Genomic DNA, 22399 nt, shown 5'->3' with positions numbered 1-22399 from the left:
AGCTCAGCTCAAGAAACGAAAATAGATTTCGGTGCGCCCAAGTTTGGTCTCCAGGTTTCATGGTATTGGGTTGGAAACTGACCCGCGACTCTGAATTGCTAAAGGGTGCTTTCTAATGTCATTTCGAATTCGCGATGGCCCCATGCATAGTAGTCTAATTCACGTCATCGAAGAAGCTATGAGCTTCGGCTTGTCTTAGATATTGAACGGAAGTTTCCTTTATCAAGGCTCTAAACGAGGCATAAGTTTGTAGGATGATTCCAGTATCTCAAGGTTGAGTGCCTTGCGTGTGATTTGGCCGGGCTGTTTGATACCCTAATGGTTACCAGCCCATTCGCCTTGACGTGTAGTGGCTCCTCATGATACAAAACACATGCATATTTGTTAGTTACATCAAAATCAGGTTCAAATCCTTCTTGTCTCTGCTATGAGCACCAGCTGAGGGGCAGTTGATAACCTAACCCTAGATTCGTCCGCCCTTCTAAAAAGGGTGGTGGATCAGAAAGCAAGCAGAAAGAAATGCGCAAGGTGCCTGGACGCGCCAAGTCGAGTCAAAACCATGACGGTCGATCACTGCTGATCTTAACCACGAACGCAATTGTCAACGTTACCTTTCGACACCTGGACGTGTCTTGCATGAAAGCGCGCCTGTCTGTCTCACAATCCCAGATTTCGCACTAAGACAATTCCTAAGCCAGGGGATCAGACTGTAACATTTAAAACCGGGATTTTACGTGCATTTGACCGTTTTAATTATGGAGATTCTGGAGAATTGTCACATGCGCCCTCGGTACGGCTTTGACCCTCATTCACATGGGTATACCCTCACACCGAACATCAGGCGTACTACCCTACAGCAAGTGTTGTGTCCGTATTTTCATGCCTAACTAGGTGGGATAGAGGACATCAAAAAGCTTAATTTTGGTGCTCAAACTGATTGAATGGGAAAAAATTGATTGAACTTGCATTCTATGATTCACTCCCCATCCTACTCCCTACTCCTCAGTGCTATCACTCTGCCAGGAGTCAGTCTCCCAAGGCTTCACAGACTTACCCTCCACGTAATCACCACCAGCAGGCCTCCACATCTGCCAAAAGGTCATGGGCTGTAGCTCGTTCTCAATCTCCCTCCACTCCTCGCCAGGTTCCGCCTTGGTGGGCTGCAACCGGTTGACGTTGACAACCGTGAAGCCGTGCTTCTTATAAACGGGCACGCCGAGCTCGGTCGCGTCTAGCCACATCTCGACGCCCATCTCGTCGGCCTTTTTCTTGCCCCAGTTGAGGATCAGGTCGGCGACGCCTTGACGGCGATAGTCTGGATGCGTGTAGAGGATGTTGAGATCTGGTAGGGTTAGTAGAGGCGCAGATCGACAGCCAGGATTACTTTATTACTTACAAACTTGTGGCCGCGCCCCCATCTTACTTCTCGGTAGGTCAAATTGCTCTAGGCATTTGCTGACATACTCTCTCCTCTCCCCTTCAGGGTGCCAGTCGGCATCTTCATGGGCGTTATAGTCTTCAAAGGGGTTGGTTGGGTATATCTTCCAAAGACAAGCACCAACAATGGTGCCATCGTCATCCACAACCTTGCCCCAGTAGCTTGTTGAATCAGTGTTGTGCCATACCAGCTGGCGGGCTGTGGATTCCCTCAGTGACTCCTCTCTCGCAGAAGGTCCGTCACCGAGAAGGGGGCAAAAGAGACGGAAGAAGGGTTGATAGGGTTTCTCGTACGAGGCCCATTGGCACTCAATGACTTGGTCAAAGTCGTTGGCAAGATCAACTTCAAGCAGCCTGAAAGTCATGGCTGATTTTACCTCTTTTCAGTGTTCAACACGGTATCAATGATGGCGATCTTGGGGGCAAAGAGAAAGGGTTGCAGCGCTGATATGAGATGAGACACAGATGGCTCGAGAACACACCCACCAAAACCGAGAACCTGGAAACCACACCACCACGCTCTTCATAGAGCCCCAACAAGGTCATCCGTTTTGCGCCAATTTCTCTGTTCGTTACTGACAATGCCGGACGCCACCGAACGGCAGGGATGTGATCAGGGGTGATCCGGCGCCACACCGCACGGGATAATGCTCCTAGATATGCAGGAGAAACCTCATTCACCGTTATCACTGTGACGAACTGCGACTGTCGACTCGTCTCTTCCCCTCGGTATCGTGAGATCTTGCGAAGCGAAGGATCCTTCAGCTCTTTGCGAGTCGGGCCTTCAAACTGTAATGGAAGGTGATTGCACGGACACTGTTCGGGTCGATCTACCGACTGTACCGCTACGGAAGTTACCTGTTGGTCCTGGACATCCCTGTTCGGATGGGGTTGCAGATTTGCAGGGGTATCAGACCTGTGAAGAGTGTGATTTTGTGCCTCAGGGCATCATTGGTCTACCATGCGTGATTATGGCCTCTTTTTTTTCTCTCTCTTTCTTGAAAATGCTTTTTCTAATATCAAACGTTTTGGATGCTACTATAACTGTGAGTCCAACCACGTCCAACACCTGAGAACCCTTGTATCAGGATCAGCACAAGACTTCCTAAAGCGGGTTGCAATACATGGGCCGTCCAGCCACTCAACTCCGGTAACTCCATCCGGGCTGTTTTAAGATCTCACAGGGGTTGAGAATGAGCTGAGGCCCTCATTCTGTGACGACAGGGCTTGGAACGCCGAATAGGACACTACAGGGAGTCAATAAGAGTCTTAGCAGAGCTGAAATCCCGCGCTTCGACTTTGGCCCTTTTTCTTTTCCTTCCATTTTCAGTGTGTGTCGGGGGGGAAGGGACTTCACATGACGAGCGGGAGATGCAAGCCGTAAGACGAATCTATAGGCCATGAATCTGTGCCGCTTTTTCCAAGATGTGACCGTGTTTCGCCTGCAGTGATCCCTTTTCTTAATTGCCTTTTGCCCTCTCAAGTGCCGACTCTGTCAATCTTTTTTTTTCGTTTCTCAGTTTTCTCGTTTTTTGCGCCATGTTACTGTTGCCGCTGGATCGCCCAACATGAATTCTACGCAGAGAGTCATTACCGACTCCAACAAGTCTCCGCTTGTTCAGGTTTTGACCATGATGTTTCTGGTCGTTGCCATTCTCTCATGCTTTGTGCGCATGGGAACAAAGATCCACATGATCAAGGCGTTGAGGGTCGATGATATTCTCACCATTGTCGCAACTGTGAGTAGACCAGTCTTGGGCTCGGCGTTCATGGCTCACTCGGTGTTTTCCAGGTTCTCTCGGTTGCCCAGTCCGCTGTCGTTTTTGTCGCATGCGACCATGGCCTTGGAAAACATTTTGACACATTGAGCACTGATGATATCGACGTATTCTTCAAGGTAAACGCCCCCATTGTGGCCTCCCTTCCACGGCTGACCAAGTTGGCGACCGTAGACACAATATGCCATTAACGCCATGCTCATCGCCTCCCTCTTCTGCTGCAAGCTCTCAGGCACAATGAGTCTCCGTATCATGGGCCAAAAGAGCCAGAAATGGATCTTTATCACTTGCGAGGCTGTCGTCGGCCTCTGGGGTCTCACTGCCCTCATCGTCAGCTTCTTCCAGTGCAGCCTTCCTTCTCCCTGGCTGTACGACGATGCTGAAAAGTGCATTAACCGTACTGCTTTCTGGACTTATTACTCCATTGCTAACATCATCACTGATCTTGCTATTGTGGTGGTGATGTGCGAGAATGTCATGAAGATCCGCACATCACTGTCCAAGAAGATATTGGTGATGAGTGTCTTTGGTAGTCGCATTCTGTAAGTTTCACCCGATGCATTGTCCAGAGGCCTTGGATTAGAATACTGACATGCACATCCAGTGTCACACCTGCTATTGCTGTCCAGATCTACTACACCAACAGGGCCATTGCCTCAATAGACTTTTCCTTCTCCATCTGGCAAGCCGCCATCGCCATCCAGCTGGTCCAATGCCTCGCCATCCTCACAGTCTGCGTCCCCAACTTCAAGCCCTTCCTCGACAGCCTAGAGTCGGGCCAGATCCGGATCGACGATCTCCGCCGACAGGGCAAGTCGAGCAGCAACGGCTACCCAACCAACCGGGCGGGATACGCAGGCTACAAATCAGCCGAGAACAGCGCTATGGGCAGCCGATCACGAACGGCAAAGGAACCCCCCACGACCCAATCGCAAGCAAGTCAAGTTTTTGAGATGGTTGACCTGCCCAAGCACAGAACCAAGGCGGCTGGGGATGCGACGTGGGATGGGCAGAGTCGAACGAGCCACTCCAGCCAGACGATTCTGATTCACCAGACTTGGCAGGTGGACGTGGAGAACATGCACGAGAGGGAGCGGGACTAAAAAAGACTCCGAATCTTTTCTTTTCTTTTCTCTTCCCCTGAGGGGAGGAGTGTGGCGCTTTGGGGTTTCATAGATGCGTAGACGACAAGAAAAAAGCAATTAAACATGCGGGATGGTCTGAATGTCCCAACTTTGTCACCTTAAAATCGTCTTCTTTTCATGTGAAGCCAAGGTATATTATGCAGGAGGCTAAAACGGTCTCCACTGTGAAGACGAACCTGCGGGATGCTCTCCCGCAAAAGACAGGGGGCCACTGGGAGGCGGATCCATTTTGTTGGTGGTTATGGTGGGCATGAAGGAAATGCGAGTGTCTTGCGCGTACATTGCATCAGGCAAGACAAGAAAGGACAAGCAGGATGAGAGGATGAAACACATCCTGTCCCGTCTGGTGTGATGTGGCAAGAGACGACAAGTCAAATCCGGCACTGCCTCGTGGCGTCTCTCTTCACTGTGATGACAGCTGAATCCTCTCTACGCGAGCTTATTCACAGTCGATCTTGTTCTATTCAACCAAATTGCGCAGATGATAGCTTCCATGCGTGGTCCATTCAGATCGCCCCCAGCACCCATGCAAAAGTTCCCTCCGCCGTAACCGAGGAGGGCAATTCAAGAAAAAGAAAGTAATCACAACGGTCCCCCCATGCTCACAAAGCACGGTCCTGACCTTCCATCTTCAGGTTGTCACTTTATTCTCGGTACACGGCTTGCCAGGGTCCCCCCCCTGACCTGGAAAATTCCCCTTGAGCAAGTGTGCCAAGATGCGACCGGGCGCGTCGGGGCAGGATCCGGTTACGTTAAAGTCTGCGTCTGGATGCTATAGGTAGCATTCTACTTCCTGCGGCTGCATGCCTTGGTTGTCTACCGTTGACATTGCATCCAACGTGCATTGTTGATTACTTTTTTTTTCCTGGGAGCTTTTTGTTGCCTACTTGCCTGTTTCCCTTTCTTTTCTCCTCCTCAATTCTTTTCCCCATTCCTTTGGTGTTTCTGCTTGATTGTGCCGCACCACCACCGCAAACATGGGCAGCGATAACTCGTCCACCTACGAAATGGGCAACTCGGCGGCCGTCAAGACCAGCAACGCTCAAGTCGCCGTTGAAGTCGAGCCCAATTCCTCGTCTCGATCAACCAGCACATACGGCGATAATGATCACTTGGCCCGACTGGGAAAGAAGCCAGTCCTCAAGGTACACATCCCCCCTCGACCCTCCAAGCATCCATACTGACGCCATACAACAGCGCAACTTTGGTTTCATGTCCATTCTCGGTTTTAGCTGCACCATCCTCATCACCTGGGAAGCTGTCACCGTCCTCTTCGCCCAAGGCCTCAACAATGGCGGCACGGCCGGCGTCATCTACAGCTTCCTCATCGTCTGGATCGGTAACTTCAGCGTCTTCTCCACAATGTGCGAGCTGGTCTCGATGGCGCCCACGGCCGGAGCGCAGTATCATTGGGTTGCAATGTTGGCGCCGCGATCCTGTGCCAAGTTCCTCAGCTACCTAACTGGAATGTTGACTGTTGGCGGTTGGCAGGGCTCGGTTGCTTCGAGCGCGCTGCTGACCGGCAACATGATCTTGGGTCTCACCTCTCTGAATGATGATGGCTTCCAGCCCAAGCTGTGGCAGGGAACACTGCTGTTCTGGGCCGTGTTCATCTTTGCCGTGTTCATCAACACTCTTGCCAGCTCGGCGCTGCCCAAGTTTGAGGGTCTCATCCTGATCCTTCACGTCTTGGGCTTCTTTGCCATCTTGATTCCCCTAGTCACTCTGGGCCCTCATGGAGATGCCAAGGAAATCTTCACGACTTTTATCAACAACGGTGCCTGGCCATCTCAGGGATTGTCCTTCATGGTTGGAATGATGGGCAATGTCTTTGCCTTTGTTGGTACCGACGCCGCGTTTCACGTATGATCCGCCACTTCAATGTTTGTAGCCACTGCTAACCCTTATCCTAGATGTCGGAAGAGACCGTCAACCCATCTGTCGTTGTCCCCACCTCCATCCTCCTCAGTCTCGTCATCAACGGCGCCTGCGGCTTTGCCATGATCATTGCCATGGTCTTTTGCATGGGCAACTTCGACGAGGCCATCGCCTCTGGTCCTGGAATGCTGGGCTTCCCTCACATGTACATCTTCAAGCAGGCCACCAACTCCACCGCCGGAGCCACTGTCATGGCCAGCATCATCATGATCCTCGGAGCTTGCGCAACTGTAGGTATGCTGGCTTCGACTTCTCGTGTCTTCTGGTCTTTCGCGCGTGATCGCGGTCTCCCCTTCTGGCGCGTCCTCTCGACGGTTGATGAGCGTACTACTGTTCCCGTCTGGGCTGTCGCTGTAACTACAGGCATCGCAATCCTTCTGTCCCTCATCAACATTGGATCCCCCGTTGCCTTTCAGAACGTCACCTCCCTCTCCATCTCCTGCCTTTACGCCTCCTACCTCATCGCCGCCGTTCTGCTCCTCTATCGTCGCATGACGAAGGGCTTCACTATGCCCTCTGGCTCAGACCTTCCAGCCCTGGCAAACACTGCTGGCGCTGAACTCGTCTGGGGCCCCTTCCACCTCCCTGGCGTCTTTGGCATTGCCAACAACATTTTCAGCATCTGCTATCTGGTCGTCATTGGCTTCTTCAGCTTCTGGCCCCCGATGCTGAACCCCACTGTCGACATGATGAACTATAGCGTTCTTGTCACTGGCTTCGTTGCCATTTTCAGCGTTGTCTACTACTTTGTCCGAGGACGAAAGGAGTACAACGGTCCCATCGTGGAGACTTAGAGATCATATGGTGCTGTCTCACGAAAAGCGAATTTGTTTTTGAGCGATGCCCCCACGGGCTTTTGTTACCATATTGTAGAGGGCGGCTACCATTCATTCTACCGCTTTGTACAATTCTTGATGAAAAGGCGTTTTAGAAACATAGTAATCCACGTTCTCTTCTTGCTCTACAACTCCAAGTTATCTGTGCGTGAACCTTCAGAGCTATCTGGTCCATACTACTATCGAGATGAAACCTTGTAGTCTAGGAGCGCCAGAGCTTCCAGATATTGCGCAGAACAGTCTTAATCTGCTCGCGACCATCCCAGATTGGATAAAATCCCACTGCAAGCAATGTCCACCACAGCCATATGAGAGACACGACGGTCCACGCAGTGAAGAACTATAGAAACGTTAGACACTGTAAAGAGAAGACAAAAGGGGAGACGCACTGTTTTGCTGAAGACGTAATTCGCAGCATACATGGGAAGTGGCCAGAGAACCCAATGACCGAGGAACGTAGCAATAGCCCACCAAAGAGCATACCTTGCCCATCGACGTTGGGTATCATCCTGTGGAATCTCAATCGTGCTGCTGCTCGTAACTGACTTGTCTTGGGAGGATTGCTGCTGCTCATTCTCGTCCGAGTCAATGACTAGCTTCTCCTCTTTGAAGTCGTTCCAGTCGTAGTTATCGGGGCGGATCAGCGAGATGATGATGCTATACAGCATGGGACTGAACAGTGAGGCAACCGTGCCGTACATGCAGGGCAGAGTTCCTCCGGTTGATGCAACTGATACCTCTCCAGAGAAGGCGTACGCAGTGCCGAGCCAAACTCCGAGGCCTGTTCCCATGCCTAAGAAGGCAGAAGTGATGACAGCAATCTTGCTTTGTTTGCGCCAGATGATGGTAAAGATGACGGGTATGACACCAGGGCACGTGAGAACACCTGTAGAAGGTGAGCAATGGAATTTGAGTGGATTCGGGGTTCCTTACCCAGCATGTAGAGAGTCCACCCCATATCAACACCGATGTAGTGAAACATGGCCGTAAAGGCAGCGGCCACGACACCAAATAGAATGACTCCGATGTGCCCCCAGCGGATCACCTGCTCGTTGCTAGACTCTCTGTTAAAGTAAACACGGTATATGTCGAAAGTCAAGATCGAAGAGACGGCGATGATTTGTGCGGACAATGTGGATGTGACAGCCATGAATGTCATCAGGAGAACTGCAACGGCACCTCCTTTACCAGCGACGGCGACCGCAACATAAGGCAAAGCAAGACCATTCGTTACTTCGGCGGCTGTCATGGCCTATAAAGACAGTTAGATCTCACTTAGAAAGAAAACGATGGATTGCTTACCCTCGGGTATGTCGGGAAAATGGGCAAGGCTTCAAGCCCAAGCGAAGCCATCCCGACCACTGTTCCAAGACACCAGGGAACGCTGAAGTATGAGATGCCTCCAACGACGTATCCAGGCACAACAGCCTTAGGCGATGCAGCAAACGCCTTCAAAAAGTAGCCCGTATCCATCTGATTAGGAAGGTCAGCTTCTGCCTCCTCCGCTGACTAGGCAGACTTACGACTACTGCTCCAAAGTTGGAGACGAGAAGAATGATGGCGAAGAAGATGCCTTGCTGGGATGTCATGGTGAGAAGGGAGCCTTTGTAGTTTCCTTCAATGACATGTGCCTCTTGTGCAGCAACAACAAGATCGTAAAGGCCACCGATCGATCCCACGTATTCTGAGGCGATGACCTTCGCTGTGAGCCAGCAGCACAGAATGAGGATGATGAAGGTATGGATGTAATCAGTCAAGAACCTACGATATTTATGTCAGCCATTGATAAGAAGAAACTGTCGAAGAACCACCTACGTAGCTTTAATGCCTCCAACAAGTGTATACAGAACCACGCCAAGCGGCAGCAAGAAAGTTGAAGCCATGATGTGCATTCCGGTTCTGGTTCAAGTTGTTAGCTTCCTTTGGCTTTCAACGAGGCTAAAGACTTACAGAAACGAAATGGCAGCAGATGCACCTAGAATCATGTTGATGGTGTTGAGGAGGTTGTTGACCACCGCCAGAAAGGTGAAACTGAGATGAGCCACGGTGCCTAGAGAAGGGTCAACTGAGAGAAACTTAATCAAGCTTGCTGGACATACCATATCGAATCCGAATGACTTCCAGGATCGTGTGCGCTTCAGGAATTCGGCTCTTGCACACGACACCGAGGTACCCGAAGAAAACGATGATAGTCGAGCATCCCGCACCATACCAAAAGGCACCGCTTATACCATAGCTATAGGTTACAAAGACACAACTGAGCAGTGCTGTGCTCCAGAGCCAGGACTGCCAATGGTTAGATATCCTGACACCCCGAGACCGGAACTCGACGTACAGATACAACAGCCGATGCGACAAGGCCGGTTCGGACTCGACGGTTGGCAACCATAAACCTGCAATCGAATATTCAGTATGAAGATTTATTGGGTGATGGTGGCGCGTCGTACGTCTCGGCTTTGGAGTTGTCTTCGTGGAGAGTCTTCTTCAAAATAGCCGTCACTCCGATCATGCCTGTCCGGTTAGCTCGCGCCCGATACAACTCTGATAAAAAGAAACGAACCAAAAGCAAAAGCAAGTCCAGCTGCCACGACGACGCCATATCCAACCGATTGCGGGAGTGGGGATGGGATTTCTGGACTCTCGTCCGAGCGATGACTGAGCGCCATCTTGACTTTGCTTAACTTCAAAGTATGAAGATGCGATATAGAATCCAAGTAAGGAGCACCTTAATGTTGATCGAGCAGAAAATCCCCTCCTTATAGTGTTTCACGGGGTCGCACACAGACACCGTTAATGAGGTAGTGCTCACATCAAAGGCAGATGACGAGATCGCACCCTTGCAGTCATTTCCGCGACACAGTAGAACCGAGACATGATGAGGCTATTATAATTCAGAATGTCGTCAAACGAGAGACCCAATGAGATATAATTGCAAGCACATCTATATCCTGAAAAGACGGCCATCATCCCTTTTATTCAAGATAGCGAAATCTGGGGTTTCGACAGGGGTCGCGTCTTGGCTTCCAAATACAGTTTAACGCCGATCGCACCATCGCCAACTTTCCCGGACTACCGGGTTAAAGAGAACTTCCCCCCTGCCTGCCTGCCTCTTCGAGTTTGCATGCCTCCTCGTGGCAAAGAAACCTTTCGATTTACGGCTATGCAGGACGGCGGCGCCCACGCGCCAAACTCGTGTCGGACGTGCCGGCAGAGGCGGGTCAAGTGTGACAGGCTTCTTCCGACCTGTCAGCGATGTGCGGACCTCAAGTTGCGGTGTTTGGGGTATGAGCGGAGGAAGAGGTTGGTGTGGACGAACAGTATGGCCAGCAGAGGCAAGATGATGGGGAAGGCCACATTCGACACAGCTGATGGATTCAGCAGAAGGTCTGACTCTGAAGTCCGTTTACTATTCCCAGAGCCACGGTCAGGCGAACATGGTGAGCGAGAGGCGCGTCCCTCCCCTGTGTCAGTATCCTGGTCGCTTGTCGAACCTGGGCTGCAAGACCTGTCACAAGATTGCCGGCAGTACATACGCTACTGTGAGTCCCCTCCACTCCCCCTTTTGCTCGCTGAACTGACGAGTCAGTCGATCTCGAGCTGTCAAAAGAATGCGTCGTATACAACAATCCGTCAGCGAATCCCTTCCTCGCCCTGATGCCTCTTATGCCTGGTAGTCACGCCTTGTCCCACATTATGGTCTCGATATCAGCCTTCCACTTTACGCATCGGATCGTGATTAATCACATTCAAGCCCCTTCGGGCAGCAGGAGATTTCCCACCCAAGTCTCGGAGGACTGGTACTCGCCGGAAGACCATGCCTGGCAAAAGAACCAGCCCAACTATGGCAACTCACTCAGCACAGCCTTGTCGCACAAGCAAAAAGCCCTCGAGTGTTTAAAACACGAACTCCAAGTTCACCCCGAGAGAAACAACGACGCGGTTATTGCAGCAGTCATCCTCTTTATCTGCCTGGATGTGGTCGAGTTCGGAGGCCGAGGGTGGAAACATCATCTGCGCGGTGCTGAAGAGATGATTCGAAGTCGCAAGTCAGCATCAAGAGGAGACTTGGACTCGGCCAGGTGGCTCACATACTTTGACACAGCGTGCACGACGTAAGAGATTAGCCCTAATTTATCTCTTCTTTGCTAATTTGTATGGCAGATTTGGAATCATGGGAGCGACACTGGCACCAGCACACCTCTCCAGCCGACCACCATCCTGTTTGGACCCTTCATTCCTACAGACTCTTCGACACTCTGAACACCAAACTTGGGTTGGCTGTCCGGCTGAACTTCTCTATTTGCTCTCGGTTATTGATTCGATACGCTCAGTCCATCACTCAGTCCCCGAACGAGAAGATACGATTGCTAGCCTCTGCAGCTGCCTTGGCACCTTTTCGCCCTCAACGTGGGCCAAGGATTTCCCAGATCAACAACACTACCAGTCACGATACCACCTTGCCTGCACCTATAAGGCAGCGATTGAAGTTTATGCTTCTCATATCATCGGACCATCCTCCGAAGACCAATATCTATCTGAATCCTACATCCTCGATACAACGCAACGTGGAATAGCCCACATGCTCTCGATACCACCACACGACTTTCATATCAAGAGTTTAGTCTGGCCGGCATTTGTTCTTGGGGCAGAAACCGAGCGTCCAGATCTTAGACAAGCAGTGAGAGCGACCTTTCGGCATATCTGGGTGTCATCGTGCTGTTATAATGCAAGAAATGCAGCGAGGATGCTGGATAAGATATGGGCTTGGGGCGGTGATGGAAGCGGGGACAAGTCATGGTTGGAGTTTGTTCAGGAGAAGGAAGAAAGCTGGTTGTTCCTGTAGGTAGTTAGCGTTGTGAGACATGCAGTTGGCGGAGAGGTGTCACCACTCGGAGGAAGAAGTCTCACGGTTGACGACTCAAGTCTTGGAGACTAGTGGAGGCTTAGCCGAGCAGTAGCGGGCCGGTGAAGATAGATAAGAAAACAAAAAGGTAGGCCATGGAACTCTAGCTCTAAATCCCTTTCTAAATCCTTCTGACGGCCACAGCTGAACTATCTCTCGAGCGGCTTTGATTCCGGTATGTGCGGCCCAGCAGGACAACGAGCCAAGCCAATGCCTTGAAGATAACCAAGCGAGGATCCTTACCGAGAAAAGTAGCTATCGCGCAGTTTTCAAAGCCGTATCGTCACGCTTATCCGTGTCTGGAAGTTTGGCGTCGACGGACCAATCATTGATAATTGCGCCATCACCATGACCGAATGTGGATATTTTGCGAGACGCGGAACGTTGAGGAGGGGTTGGAGGGGGAACGTGGAGGTGTCACCCACGAGATCCAGATCTTGTCTCTGGGGTTCAAATACCGTCTCCTCGGCTTCAAGTGTTGATTCTGATCACATCATTTTCATCTTCATTTTAAGTTTCTGCCCTAGAGGCCCTGTTGTTACATCATGTCTAGCCCTCCTCCCCATCCTCTTTGCCCCCTCTCCGCTTCTGAGATCCAAGCTAGTGCACGCCTAGTGCAGGGTGCGTGGCCGGCGTCGGTATCTCTGAGATTCAAGGTTATCACCCTCAGCGAGCCTCCAAAGCAGCAATTGGCGCCGTATCTGGCAGCCCTTGAGAAAGGATCACCTTCTCCGCTCGATCGTCGAGCTTTTGTCGCATACTATATCCGCAAGACTGTAAGATCGCCCAGCGCCGATTTCTGCACGGCTACTAAACGTTGTAGGACATTTTCCATGAGGCTGTTGTCAACTTGACAACAGGGACCGTCGAGAGCAATGTTAGGCTCGGTCCCCATCTCCATGGTAATGCAGACTACGATGAGGCCCAAATGATCGAAAAGGTTGCCTTGGAGGACCCCAAGGTGCTGGCCGAGCTTGAAAAGCTCAAGCTACCAGAAGGCACCGTTGTGTGCGCCGACCCTTGGATCTATGGTGAGAGGTCCAGCACGAAGACGCCTTTCATATACTTACACTTATAGGATCTGATGGCATCGACGATGACCAGAGAATGTACCAGGTCTTCCTGTACATGCGAGATCCTGCCAACTCCTCAGAGCCCGACTCTAACCACTACGCGTTCCCACTGCCCATCTCTCCTGTCATTGAATGCACCGAGTACAAGGTGGTTCGAATCGACACCATGCCCACCGGCGCAGACAATACAATCAAGCCTCCCGCTCCGTATCAACCAACACCCGCCAACGAGTACATCCCAGAGGCCCAGGAACTGCGAAAGGACCTCAAGCCGCTTCGTGTTCTGCAGCCTGAAGGTGCCAGTTTCACTGTGACACCTGTGGGCGAAACAGGGCATGTTTTGGAGTGGCAGAAGTGGAATTTCTTCATCGGTAAGTTGGCACACACCCAAAAGTGCATGGCGAGTACTGACATTGCCAAGGCTTCAATCAGCGCGAGGGAATGGTGCTATACAACGTCAAATACGACGGCCGACCTCTATTCTACAGACTATCCCTCTCCGATATGACCGTACCCTATGCTGATCCACGACACCCTTTCCATAAAAAGTCAGCTTTCGATCTCGGCGATGTCGGAGCTGGTACCACAGCCAACAACCTCCAACTAGGCTGTGATTGCCTGGGCAGCATCCAGTACCTCAGCGGGGTCATCTGCGACGACAAGGGTGAGCCGGTACCCAAGGAGAACTGCATTTGCATCCATGAGCAAGATGCCGGCATTGGCTGGAAGCATGTCAACTACCGAACTGGTCGATCTGCTGTTGTCCGGTCTCGTGAGCTCGTTCTTCAGTCCATCATCACAGTCTCCAACTACGAGTACATTCTCATGTTCATCTTCAACCAAGCTGGAGAATTGACATACGAAGTACGAGCTACAGGTATTTTGTCGACGCAACCACTTGACCACGAGTTGAACAAGACCGGTGTATCCTTTGGCACGGTTGTGCACCCTGGTGTGCTTGCTTGCCTTCACCAGCACATCTTCTCTTTGCGCATTGACCCAATGATCGATGGACACACTAACCAGCTGGTCTACTCGGAAACTCACAAAATGCCGCGAGATCCTAACTGGAATGCTCATGGCATCGGTTATGAACTTGTCGAAAAGACTGTTGAAAAGACGGCAGGACTTGACCTCGACTTTGAGCAAAACCGAACCTTCAAGATCACCAACCCCAACTCACTGAACCCCATCAATGGCAAGCCAGTCGGCTACAAGATCATGGCTCCCCCATTCCAGAAACTCATGAGCGATAATGAGAGCTTCAACTTCCGCCGCGCCGAGTTCGCTGACCACAACATCTACGTCACCACCCACCGCGACCGGGAGCTGTTTGCGGGCGGCTGGTACACGAACCAGTCACGCGGTGGCACAGGTGTACGCAGCTGGGCAGAGAGAAGCGAGACGCTGACTCCAGAGTCTGACATTGTTCTCTGGGTGCAGTTTGGTATCAACCATGTGCCGAGGATTGAGGACTTTCCCGTCATGCCGGTTGAGATTCTCAAGGTGCATCTCAAGCCTGTCAACTTCTTTACCAAGAACCCTGCATTGGATGTGCCGCCGAGTGAGCAGGGTTTCAACCAGAGCACGCTGATTGAGTCCAAGAAGGCTGCAGAGGGTACCGATGCGGGGTGTGGGTGCGAGTCAACAGTGTCTTCCAAGTTGTAATTTGAATAGATCGTAAAGATATGTTCTGCTTCGAAAGTTATATGCTAGTAGTACTACTTCCCTACCCCTGTAGTTACCACGCTGTGCGATGCATTTCTGTGTCAGATTGACCAGCACTGACAGCTGCCAACCAACACCAACCTCAGATGATGTTGGTAACGCGTTGGCTCAACCAACAAAACATGGCACATTACCTCGAGTACAACAAAGTTCAACTTCCCAACCTGGAGTGCATACAATGCGACTCCAAAGAGATATGCGAGGCGACGATGGCACCATAGCAAACGTATTCAGGCAGGTTGGCGTTGACCTTGTTTATAAGTAGTTCCCTAGATTTGATTGGAGCTACGAGACGGACCCTGATGCCGGTTATCTACCCGTAATCAGGTGCCGTACGTGCGAGGAGTACGAGGCTGCTAGGGCACGTAGAGGTAGGCATTAAGGTGATACATGAGGTAGTCGAGATGTGTTTGGAATTGTAGGGACATCTGTATCTAGGTGCACCTAACAGCCAGATCGGGGGGGGGGGGGGGGGGGTAGAATAGAGCCAAAAACGTTGCCTTGACCTCAGCTTACCTGGGTGCCAACCTAGTGGTGATTTATCGTCACTTTCAGGGCCTGCGACAGGAAACAACGACTTGAGACTGTTCCAACTTCTAGAAACCGCTATATCTGCTATATCTACGCCTTCTCGCTGTGCTTCTTGATTAGATCTGCTGCATACTCCGCTACTGCATACACCGTAGCCTGGGTATGCGCTGCGGGAAGCAGAGGCATGACGCTCGCATCCACGACCCAAAGTCCCTCAACACCATACACCCGGAGATTTGTGTCAACCACACCTCCCCACTCTCGAGGCATCATAGCAGCCGTTCCAACAGGGTGGTCCAAGCTAGGACTAAGGAATGTCTTTCGCATGGCGGTCTGAATCTCAACCTCATCCTGGAGAGTGAGTCCGGGGGAGACCTCGACAGGTTCAAGGGAGGCGACGCTCTCTGCGGCCATGAATTGGCGGGCTTTGGTGAGAGCGCGCATCACGATGTGCATGTCGACCGGGTTAGCGGCTGTATTGAAGTCGATGAGTGGCGAGATGGAAGGGTCGGCGTTGGTGGTGTTGATGAAGATGGTTCCTCTAGACAGCGGCTTCTGGAGAGCAACAGGCACAACAATCGCACCGCTAAAGACTATTTCAAGAATTCCAGCTTCGGGGTTGCGGAATTGCGACTGCAAGACTCGACGCTGTTCGAGGAAACCCTTGACCAGAGGCGGGTTCTCAGCGTAGATGGCGGGTAAGTGATCCAGCGGTTCTTGTTCTGCGAGACTGTCGGCAATCGCTTCAAAGTCTGGATCGAGGTCTTGGAGCGATGAGAAAGATATGTAGTTTCCCCATGCATGGGAGAAGGGACCGGTCTTGTTGGCGACATACTCCTCCCAGGCAGCATCATAGAACTGGGGATCGTCCATAAGGTCGCGCGTAGGCACGGTCTTGTTGTTAACTAGATGTTTTCAGTCAGCTGTCTTTGATTCAAGAAAGCGGTAGTGTTTCCGTACACTCATAAATCATGTTAAAGGTTGGATGGTCCTGGAAGTTTGCGCCCACTCCAGGTGAATCGACAACAACGTCGATATCAAGCGAGTCGAGGAGTTTCTTGGGGCCAATGCCACTCAGCTGCAGAATTCGAGGGGTGTTGATGGCTCCCGCGGCGAGAATGACGTTCTTGGATGAGATGCACCTCGATGGCCCACCATCGCGGCTGGCAATCTCGACGCCTGTCGTGACGTTGCCGCTGAACTTGATACTAGCCCCATAATGTCGAACCAGGAGGTGGAGATTGGGGCGATGACTGGCCGGTTGGTAGTAGGCCGTCTCTGCACTTGATCGTGTTGCCTCTTTGCCACCGGAATTCTGGGGAATCCAAGCCAGGCCAACGTTCTTTCCATCAGCGCCATCGCGTAGGATATCTGCATCCAGATCTTCGGTCCATGCCTCTGCTTGCATGGCTGGCAGCGAAACAGTCAGTCATCCGAGCCATGGTTTTGTCAAAGGAACTCACCTGCTCCTGGCCATTGCCAGGATGGATATCCAACTTTGATCGGGCCATGTCCATATGATTCGGGAGTCCATGTATAACCATATTTCTCAACGTACTCCTCAGCTGGAGGAGAGAACCTCGACGACTTGCGGAAATACTTGAGCAGATTTTTCCATCCCCAGCCGGGATTTCCTAACTCTTCCCAAGAATCGTAGTCGATTGAAGACCCTCTATCCCAAGCCATGCCATTGATGGTCGAGCTTCCTCCCACCACGCTTCCGAGACGCATCCTGCTGGTGCGGCCGTCAAGATGTACCTGGGGAACAGACGTCATATTGTAAAGCCGAGGCGTTTGATCCAAGGTAGTAAAGTATGGCACCGTAACGTTGATGGTGTTGGCAAAGTCGCCATACTCAACGACCAAGACGGTTTCTGTGATCCATCGTCAGTTCTTGCTGACAGCAGCTGCGGGGGGGTAATCTTACTGCGCCGGTCCTCACTCAGCCTGTTGGCAACCACCAATCCACTTGTCCCACCACCAACAACAATGTAGTCATATTCATCCAGGACAGACTCCATACTGTGCTGGGCGTGATGCTTTGGCTTCTTCAGACCCGACGCGGATCCAAAAAGAAGAAGCAACCGCAGCAAACCCGTCGTCGAAAAGAGTGAAGTCATGGTGTCGTGGAGGAGGCGATAGAGTTTAGCTTAGACGGATCGGCCATGGTGTATCCCTGCGTCGGCTTTTATGCTTATGAATCTCTCTCGGATCGCCCTGTCTTGGAGGAAAATACCGCCAGACCCCGCACGGAGAGGGGAGTGTTCCAGTTAAGATTGCTCGTGTATGCATCACGGCATCCCGCTGTGAGACATGCAGGTTGCATCGGGACAGGGGTTGAACTTGGCAGTACTCCATAATTGAGGATTCTATCGAGAAAAGACGAAAGAAATCTGCTCCAGGGTATCCGCTTGAGGTATATAACGTTGCATATGTGTGATCTAGATGCAAGGAATGCATGTTAACCACATATCGGACCGCTTGCATCATGCGATTCCGTCTTCTTTAAGCTGCTGAACCTGTGAGACATGAATCACATGGTAAGATTGCAAGGTTTTGAGCTCCCTACTGGAGTTCCCTACCTAGGATTTCTAAACTGTGAATAGGAGAATGGGCCTCGGCTATCCTGCAATGACATAGGATCATTCCACGTTGTCGACTGTCAGCGATGCGAACGGGTGGAGTTTTAACCAAATAGATTCTTTCTTAGAACAAATTATATCTCCTTAATATAAATAGTTATGTAGATCCTGATCATATGAAATCTATGTCCCTTGATGCCATTTTGGAGTCCCAGCGGTACGTTATGCTCGCTTTTCCCTGTTAGCATTGAGGAAAACCCTGTCTTTATCAACACCCAGGTTAATAAAGGCAAGGCTCTATACGAAGGGAACATCTGTATTGGTTTCAGATTGTACGCGGAGATTCAGAAAGAGTTGCTGTCCCCCCTCGGCTATGGCTTGTCCTACACCACGGTTGAGCTGAATGAGCTCGCTATCACTGGCAAGGGCGATAACAAGAATCTTGCCATGGCCGTCAGTGCAAAGAACACGGGAGACTGCGATGGCGCCGAGATAGTGAAAGCCTACGTATCGCCAGAGTTTCAAACCGCTCGGCGCTCACCGCGGGAGCTGAAGGGGCTCACTAAGATGCAGGTTGTCAGCGGGGGGACGGCCACCTCGCGTATCGAAGTCGAAAAGAAGTACACCTAGCTTTTGAGATTCCTCAGAGGTCTTAGCCGATGGAGAAGGCTGCTGGTAAGGTTTTGATTGGCAACGGCAGCCAGAGTATTATCCTCGAGGGCATGTTTGAGGTGTCAAAGTCGAAATGGTAACAAAGCGGCCAGAGGGATGTCAGCATGGCACCACTTAACCGTGTTGAAGACAAATTCATCGTGACTAAGATTCTACTCTTAATTCACCCGAGCCGACGGCATCGGTAGGATTATCATGTCGCCCGGGGTCAAACTCCGCAAGAAGGCGGCCCCGCATGCGGACATTGACGGCGCGGATCTCGGCCACCCGCCGGCGCCCGCGGGTTGCCGGACTACAACTAACGATTAGAGTTGACACGATGAAGACTATAAAAGCTGTTACGAGTCTTAGAATCTCTAAATACGAAAACACCATCATCAATCGTATTACCACCATCAATTCTATTACCATTATCTCACTTCAACACCACCAACCAACATGACTCTCCGCATCACCGTCCTCCCCGCCTCAAGCAAGGCCGGAAAAGAGACTATCCGCAACTTGCTCGAATCGGATGCCAAGCCCTTGATTCACGGTATCTACCGCGACCTTTCCAAGGTTCCTGCTGAGTTTGCAAACCATGAACGGTTTGAGGCTACTCAGGGCGACGTGGGGGCTGGAACAGGGCTCGACTTTTCTCGCTCTGATGCCCTCTTTTACGTTCCACCTCCGACCTACGATGAAACCGATCAGGGAGAGTGGGGCGTCAAAACCGCTACTAATGTCAAGGAGGCCCTTGGGAAAGCCCCTAATGTTAAGAAACTGCTCCTGTTCTCTTCCATGGGTGCTCAGTACGACCATGGTATCGTAAGTCTCATTTTGTAACACCATATCCTTGACCAATAAGCCTAACAACATCACAGGGTCTCTTGCGTTTGAACCACATTTCGGACAAAATCCTCAAAGACTCGGTGCCCGAGGCCGTCATTGTCAAGCCGGGATACTTCCAAGAAAACTGGTCTCATGCCTTTGAGACGATTCAAGCGGAGCCACCTGTCATCTACTCCACGATCACGCCTCTGGACCACAAGATTCCTATGGTAACACTAACATTGAGCAAGAGCATTTGACAAGTGCAAGTACACTAACATTGTATGCTAGGTGAGCATCAGAGATATCGGCCGAGCTTGCGCGGACGCTCTGCTCGCCGCGCCCAAGGACGTCAGCCCATACTACTTCGACCTCTACGGCCCCAGACACTATAGCGCACTCGACGTCAAGGAAGCAGTCGAACAAATCACCGGCAAGAAGGTTGAGCTTGTGCCCATTGAGAAAGATAACATTGCGGAATTCTATGCTCGGGAGATTCCAAGCGCTCAAATCCAGGACTTTGTGGAGATGACTACTTCTGCCCTCCCCGGTGGCATCATGGCGGGAGATTTCGGCACCAATGAGAGGACTGTTCAAGGAAAGGTTGAGCTAGTCGAGGCGTTGAGGCCTTTGTATACTCAGTAGATGTTCCTCAGTGTCTTCAGGCAGGCAGGGGGCACTGCGCACATTGGCTTTGCAGATCAATGTGTCTAGATAGCTAGTCTTCTCGTTTTCTACCCAACTTTCATCCAAGACGAACCTTTCTCCACATCCTAAGACACTCTTGCAAGTCCATCGAAACCGTGCCCTCCACAGCCGTGGATGTATCCCTGATCAGAGCAACCAACAGTGTCGCGTTCGCAAACCCGGGCTTATCATCTTGAACGGCTTGATAGTCCGACTGCCTCATACCTCCAACATCACCCCAAGCCTTCCACAAGTCCAACATTCGGAAGATATTCGAAGCAAACTCTCCATCAAGGACCATTCTGTGCAGCATGAAGCCTACAACGTCCTTGAGTGTCAATGAGGCGTCCCAGTGCCCGTTAGCCTTGAGCCACTGGAGAGAGTGCTCGGCGACGAGCTTTGTATCCCACTTGGGACTTTGGAGTGCCTCCATCATGCGTTGGTCGCGGCGCTGTTGGTCGGCCCTCATTTTGTCACGCACTAGTTGCTGTCAGTGAGATTCAGAGGCAAGCGAAGGGTCAAGTACTTACTATCATGCATGCTTTGCTCCGTCTCTTTGCGCATTCTCTCCCGCACAGCTACCTCCCGTTGAGCAGGAGCCATTCGCGCCTCCGCGGCCATCGCCGCACGTCGTTCCTGGCTCCTCCTCGCAAACTGGTCAATCGATGCCCCGTAATCATTGTGCTTCGTCGTCCAATCTGGTGTCTCGGATTCATCAACCATGCCCAAAACCACAAGGACTCCGCACGGCACCGTCTCTTTTCTGGCGAAGTAGAGTATCTCATCTGGGATCTTATAGTTCCAAAGAATAGTCTGACTCGAGGTTCCAAAGGCTGTAGCTGCACTGGCAAACCATACTCCATCTGACTTTACGGGATGAATGCGCAGGTGGTCGACGTACAAGCTGTCGAGATTGAAGTTGCTCTGGTTTCCGTAATGCGTTTGCTCGGTTAAGGCCGTGACGATTCCAGACATGGCAATCTGGCAGGTGATGGCCTTCTTCGATTGAGAGGAGTTGTCTTGGTGAATTGAATCCAACTCGATCGAGTCCATTCCCTTGTCCGGCTTTTCTGACTTGGCGAGGCCTTCCTCTGACCCTCGTCGCGACGAACCTGCTGCTTCAGAGCTTCCACCTTGATCGGGACTTTCTTGTTTCTGAGGCGGTGCCGGTAGTCTCACCCAGTACGGTGGCAGGTTAGAGTAATTCCTCGTGATCCACGAGCTCGACCAAGCTACAGCCAAGGATAGGTTGCCATCCGAGTCATTTGAGAGGGCGACTGTAAGGGCGTCCTCCCGACCATCGGGCGACATCATCAAAGAGCACCCTACCGGGGTCCAGAGCCCTGTCGAACGAAGCAATTTCCAGCCATGGGGGTTAGGGACAGCTCCCAAGTCCAGCAGATAACAAACAAGCTCATCAAACGCGACCTCGACCTGAGGCTGACGAACTTGATCTGCATACTCGACGCGCTGAGTCTTCATCCCAATGGAATGGGTTTTCCAGTTGAAGGTGGTCCAGCTACCGCCGGGTATGGAGCTGGGGTGTCTTGAAAGAGTCCAGTACTCGGAGCGGTCCTGGAACCTGTCCAAGGGCATGACGGCATATCGAGGTAATTCAATCTCGATAACGCGGTTGACAATGTCACTTCTTGTGAGTGCAGTCAAGCGACTACGCCGAAGCATGCGCTTTATGCGCGACAGAGATACAAGAGTCGCGAACGTGTTGTACAGAATGGGAAGCACTTTAACACGTTAGCCCGGAAGTCTTGGCATTCACATATACGAGAAAATAGTACCTCCCAAAACGGCCAACGGCACGCCGATGTACGTGATGATATCAGTTGGTGAGTGGCCATTGTCGGCCATCTTGACGACCTCAAATTGGAGCGATACAGACAAAACAAAAAGGGGCTTCAGCGCGTTCAAAGAGCTGAAACGCGAATATTGGCTAGTCCGGATTCGGGAATGGCTTCAGCTTGCGACGGGGCTAATGCAGCCACGCCTCGATACAACAGTAGCGCTCGGAAACGGCCAATTTCAACTCCGGGCTCTCATGGTTGAATCAACCTGTTGTAAGATGACAATTGACCACAGACCAAGATGAAAAAGTGCCTATTCATGGTCCATGAGAGGTGCAGTTCGCGATGCATCGGTGTCCTATACTAAAATTTGCAAGGATGTGATCGTGGCGGCATTCCCGGTAACAAATGCAACAAATTCTGCACCAAGCCACGACATAAGCAACACACAAATTGGAATCTGGTGTTTAAGCAACAAAA

At 51.4% G+C, this 22399-nt stretch overlaps 9 protein-coding genes across 9 annotated transcripts; 5 read left to right on the top strand and 4 right to left on the bottom strand.

Moving 5' to 3' along the window:
* Positions 1-995: 995 nt before the first annotated feature.
* Positions 996-1802, bottom strand: NCS57_01412700 (N-acetyltransferase domain-containing protein; the record flags this gene model as incomplete). The annotated part of the gene is made up of 2 exons (XM_053063739.1): positions 996-1342; positions 1397-1802. The coding sequence occupies 2 exons, from the start codon at positions 1800-1802 to the stop codon at positions 996-998; spliced, it is 753 nt and encodes a 250-aa protein (XP_052907072.1).
* Positions 1803-3005: 1203 nt separating this feature from the next.
* NCS57_01412600 (uncharacterized protein) lies at positions 3006-4318 on the top strand (the record flags this gene model as incomplete). Its single annotated transcript, XM_053063738.1, has 4 exons — positions 3006-3176; positions 3230-3334; positions 3390-3757; positions 3820-4318. 4 exons carry the CDS (start codon positions 3006-3008, stop codon positions 4316-4318), a joined length of 1143 nt encoding a protein of 380 aa, XP_052907071.1.
* A 1019-nt stretch (positions 4319-5337) lies between these two features.
* On the top strand, positions 5338-7092 carry NCS57_01412500 (uncharacterized protein; the record flags this gene model as incomplete). The annotated part of the gene is made up of 3 exons (XM_053063737.1): positions 5338-5505; positions 5558-6223; positions 6274-7092. 3 exons carry the CDS (start codon positions 5338-5340, stop codon positions 7090-7092), a joined length of 1653 nt encoding a protein of 550 aa, XP_052907070.1.
* A 244-nt stretch (positions 7093-7336) lies between these two features.
* Positions 7337-9800, bottom strand: NCS57_01412400 (uncharacterized protein; the record flags this gene model as incomplete). The annotated part of the gene is made up of 11 exons (XM_053063736.1): positions 7337-7474; positions 7524-8020; positions 8068-8386; positions 8437-8607; positions 8658-8895; positions 8950-9033; positions 9085-9184; positions 9234-9420; positions 9470-9527; positions 9582-9645; positions 9695-9800. 11 exons carry the CDS (start codon positions 9798-9800, stop codon positions 7337-7339), a joined length of 1962 nt encoding a protein of 653 aa, XP_052907069.1.
* A 671-nt stretch (positions 9801-10471) lies between these two features.
* Positions 10472-11977, top strand: NCS57_01412300 (uncharacterized protein; the record flags this gene model as incomplete). The annotated part of the gene is made up of 3 exons (XM_053063735.1): positions 10472-10673; positions 10721-11246; positions 11296-11977. 3 exons carry the CDS (start codon positions 10472-10474, stop codon positions 11975-11977), a joined length of 1410 nt encoding a protein of 469 aa, XP_052907068.1.
* A 599-nt stretch (positions 11978-12576) lies between these two features.
* On the top strand, positions 12577-14778 carry NCS57_01412200 (Amine oxidase; the record flags this gene model as incomplete). The annotated part of the gene is made up of 4 exons (XM_053063734.1): positions 12577-12813; positions 12861-13068; positions 13116-13481; positions 13532-14778. Exons 1-4 carry the CDS (start codon positions 12583-12585, stop codon positions 14776-14778), a joined length of 2052 nt encoding a protein of 683 aa, XP_052907067.1. The 5' UTR covers positions 12577-12582.
* A 681-nt stretch (positions 14779-15459) lies between these two features.
* NCS57_01412100 (GMC-OxRdtase-N domain-containing protein) lies at positions 15460-17489 on the bottom strand (the record flags this gene model as incomplete). The annotated part of the gene is made up of 4 exons (XM_053063733.1): positions 15460-16274; positions 16330-16779; positions 16833-17243; positions 17297-17489. 4 exons carry the CDS (start codon positions 17487-17489, stop codon positions 15460-15462), a joined length of 1869 nt encoding a protein of 622 aa, XP_052907066.1.
* A 1572-nt stretch (positions 17490-19061) lies between these two features.
* NCS57_01412000 (NAD(P)-bd-dom domain-containing protein) lies at positions 19062-20078 on the top strand (the record flags this gene model as incomplete). The annotated part of the gene is made up of 3 exons (XM_053063732.1): positions 19062-19430; positions 19487-19663; positions 19725-20078. 3 exons carry the CDS (start codon positions 19062-19064, stop codon positions 20076-20078), a joined length of 900 nt encoding a protein of 299 aa, XP_052907065.1.
* A 100-nt stretch (positions 20079-20178) lies between these two features.
* NCS57_01411900 (uncharacterized protein) lies at positions 20179-21986 on the bottom strand (the record flags this gene model as incomplete). The annotated part of the gene is made up of 3 exons (XM_053063731.1): positions 20179-20600; positions 20651-21862; positions 21917-21986. 3 exons carry the CDS (start codon positions 21984-21986, stop codon positions 20179-20181), a joined length of 1704 nt encoding a protein of 567 aa, XP_052907064.1.
* Positions 21987-22399: the final 413 nt, after the last annotated feature.

The sequence above is a fragment of the Fusarium keratoplasticum genome, chromosome 12, assembly GCF_025433545.1.
Source record: "Fusarium keratoplasticum isolate Fu6.1 chromosome 12, whole genome shotgun sequence".
Lineage (NCBI taxonomy): Eukaryota > Fungi > Ascomycota > Sordariomycetes > Hypocreales > Nectriaceae > Fusarium > Fusarium keratoplasticum.
This window is presented reverse-complemented; position numbering and strand designations above follow the sequence as displayed.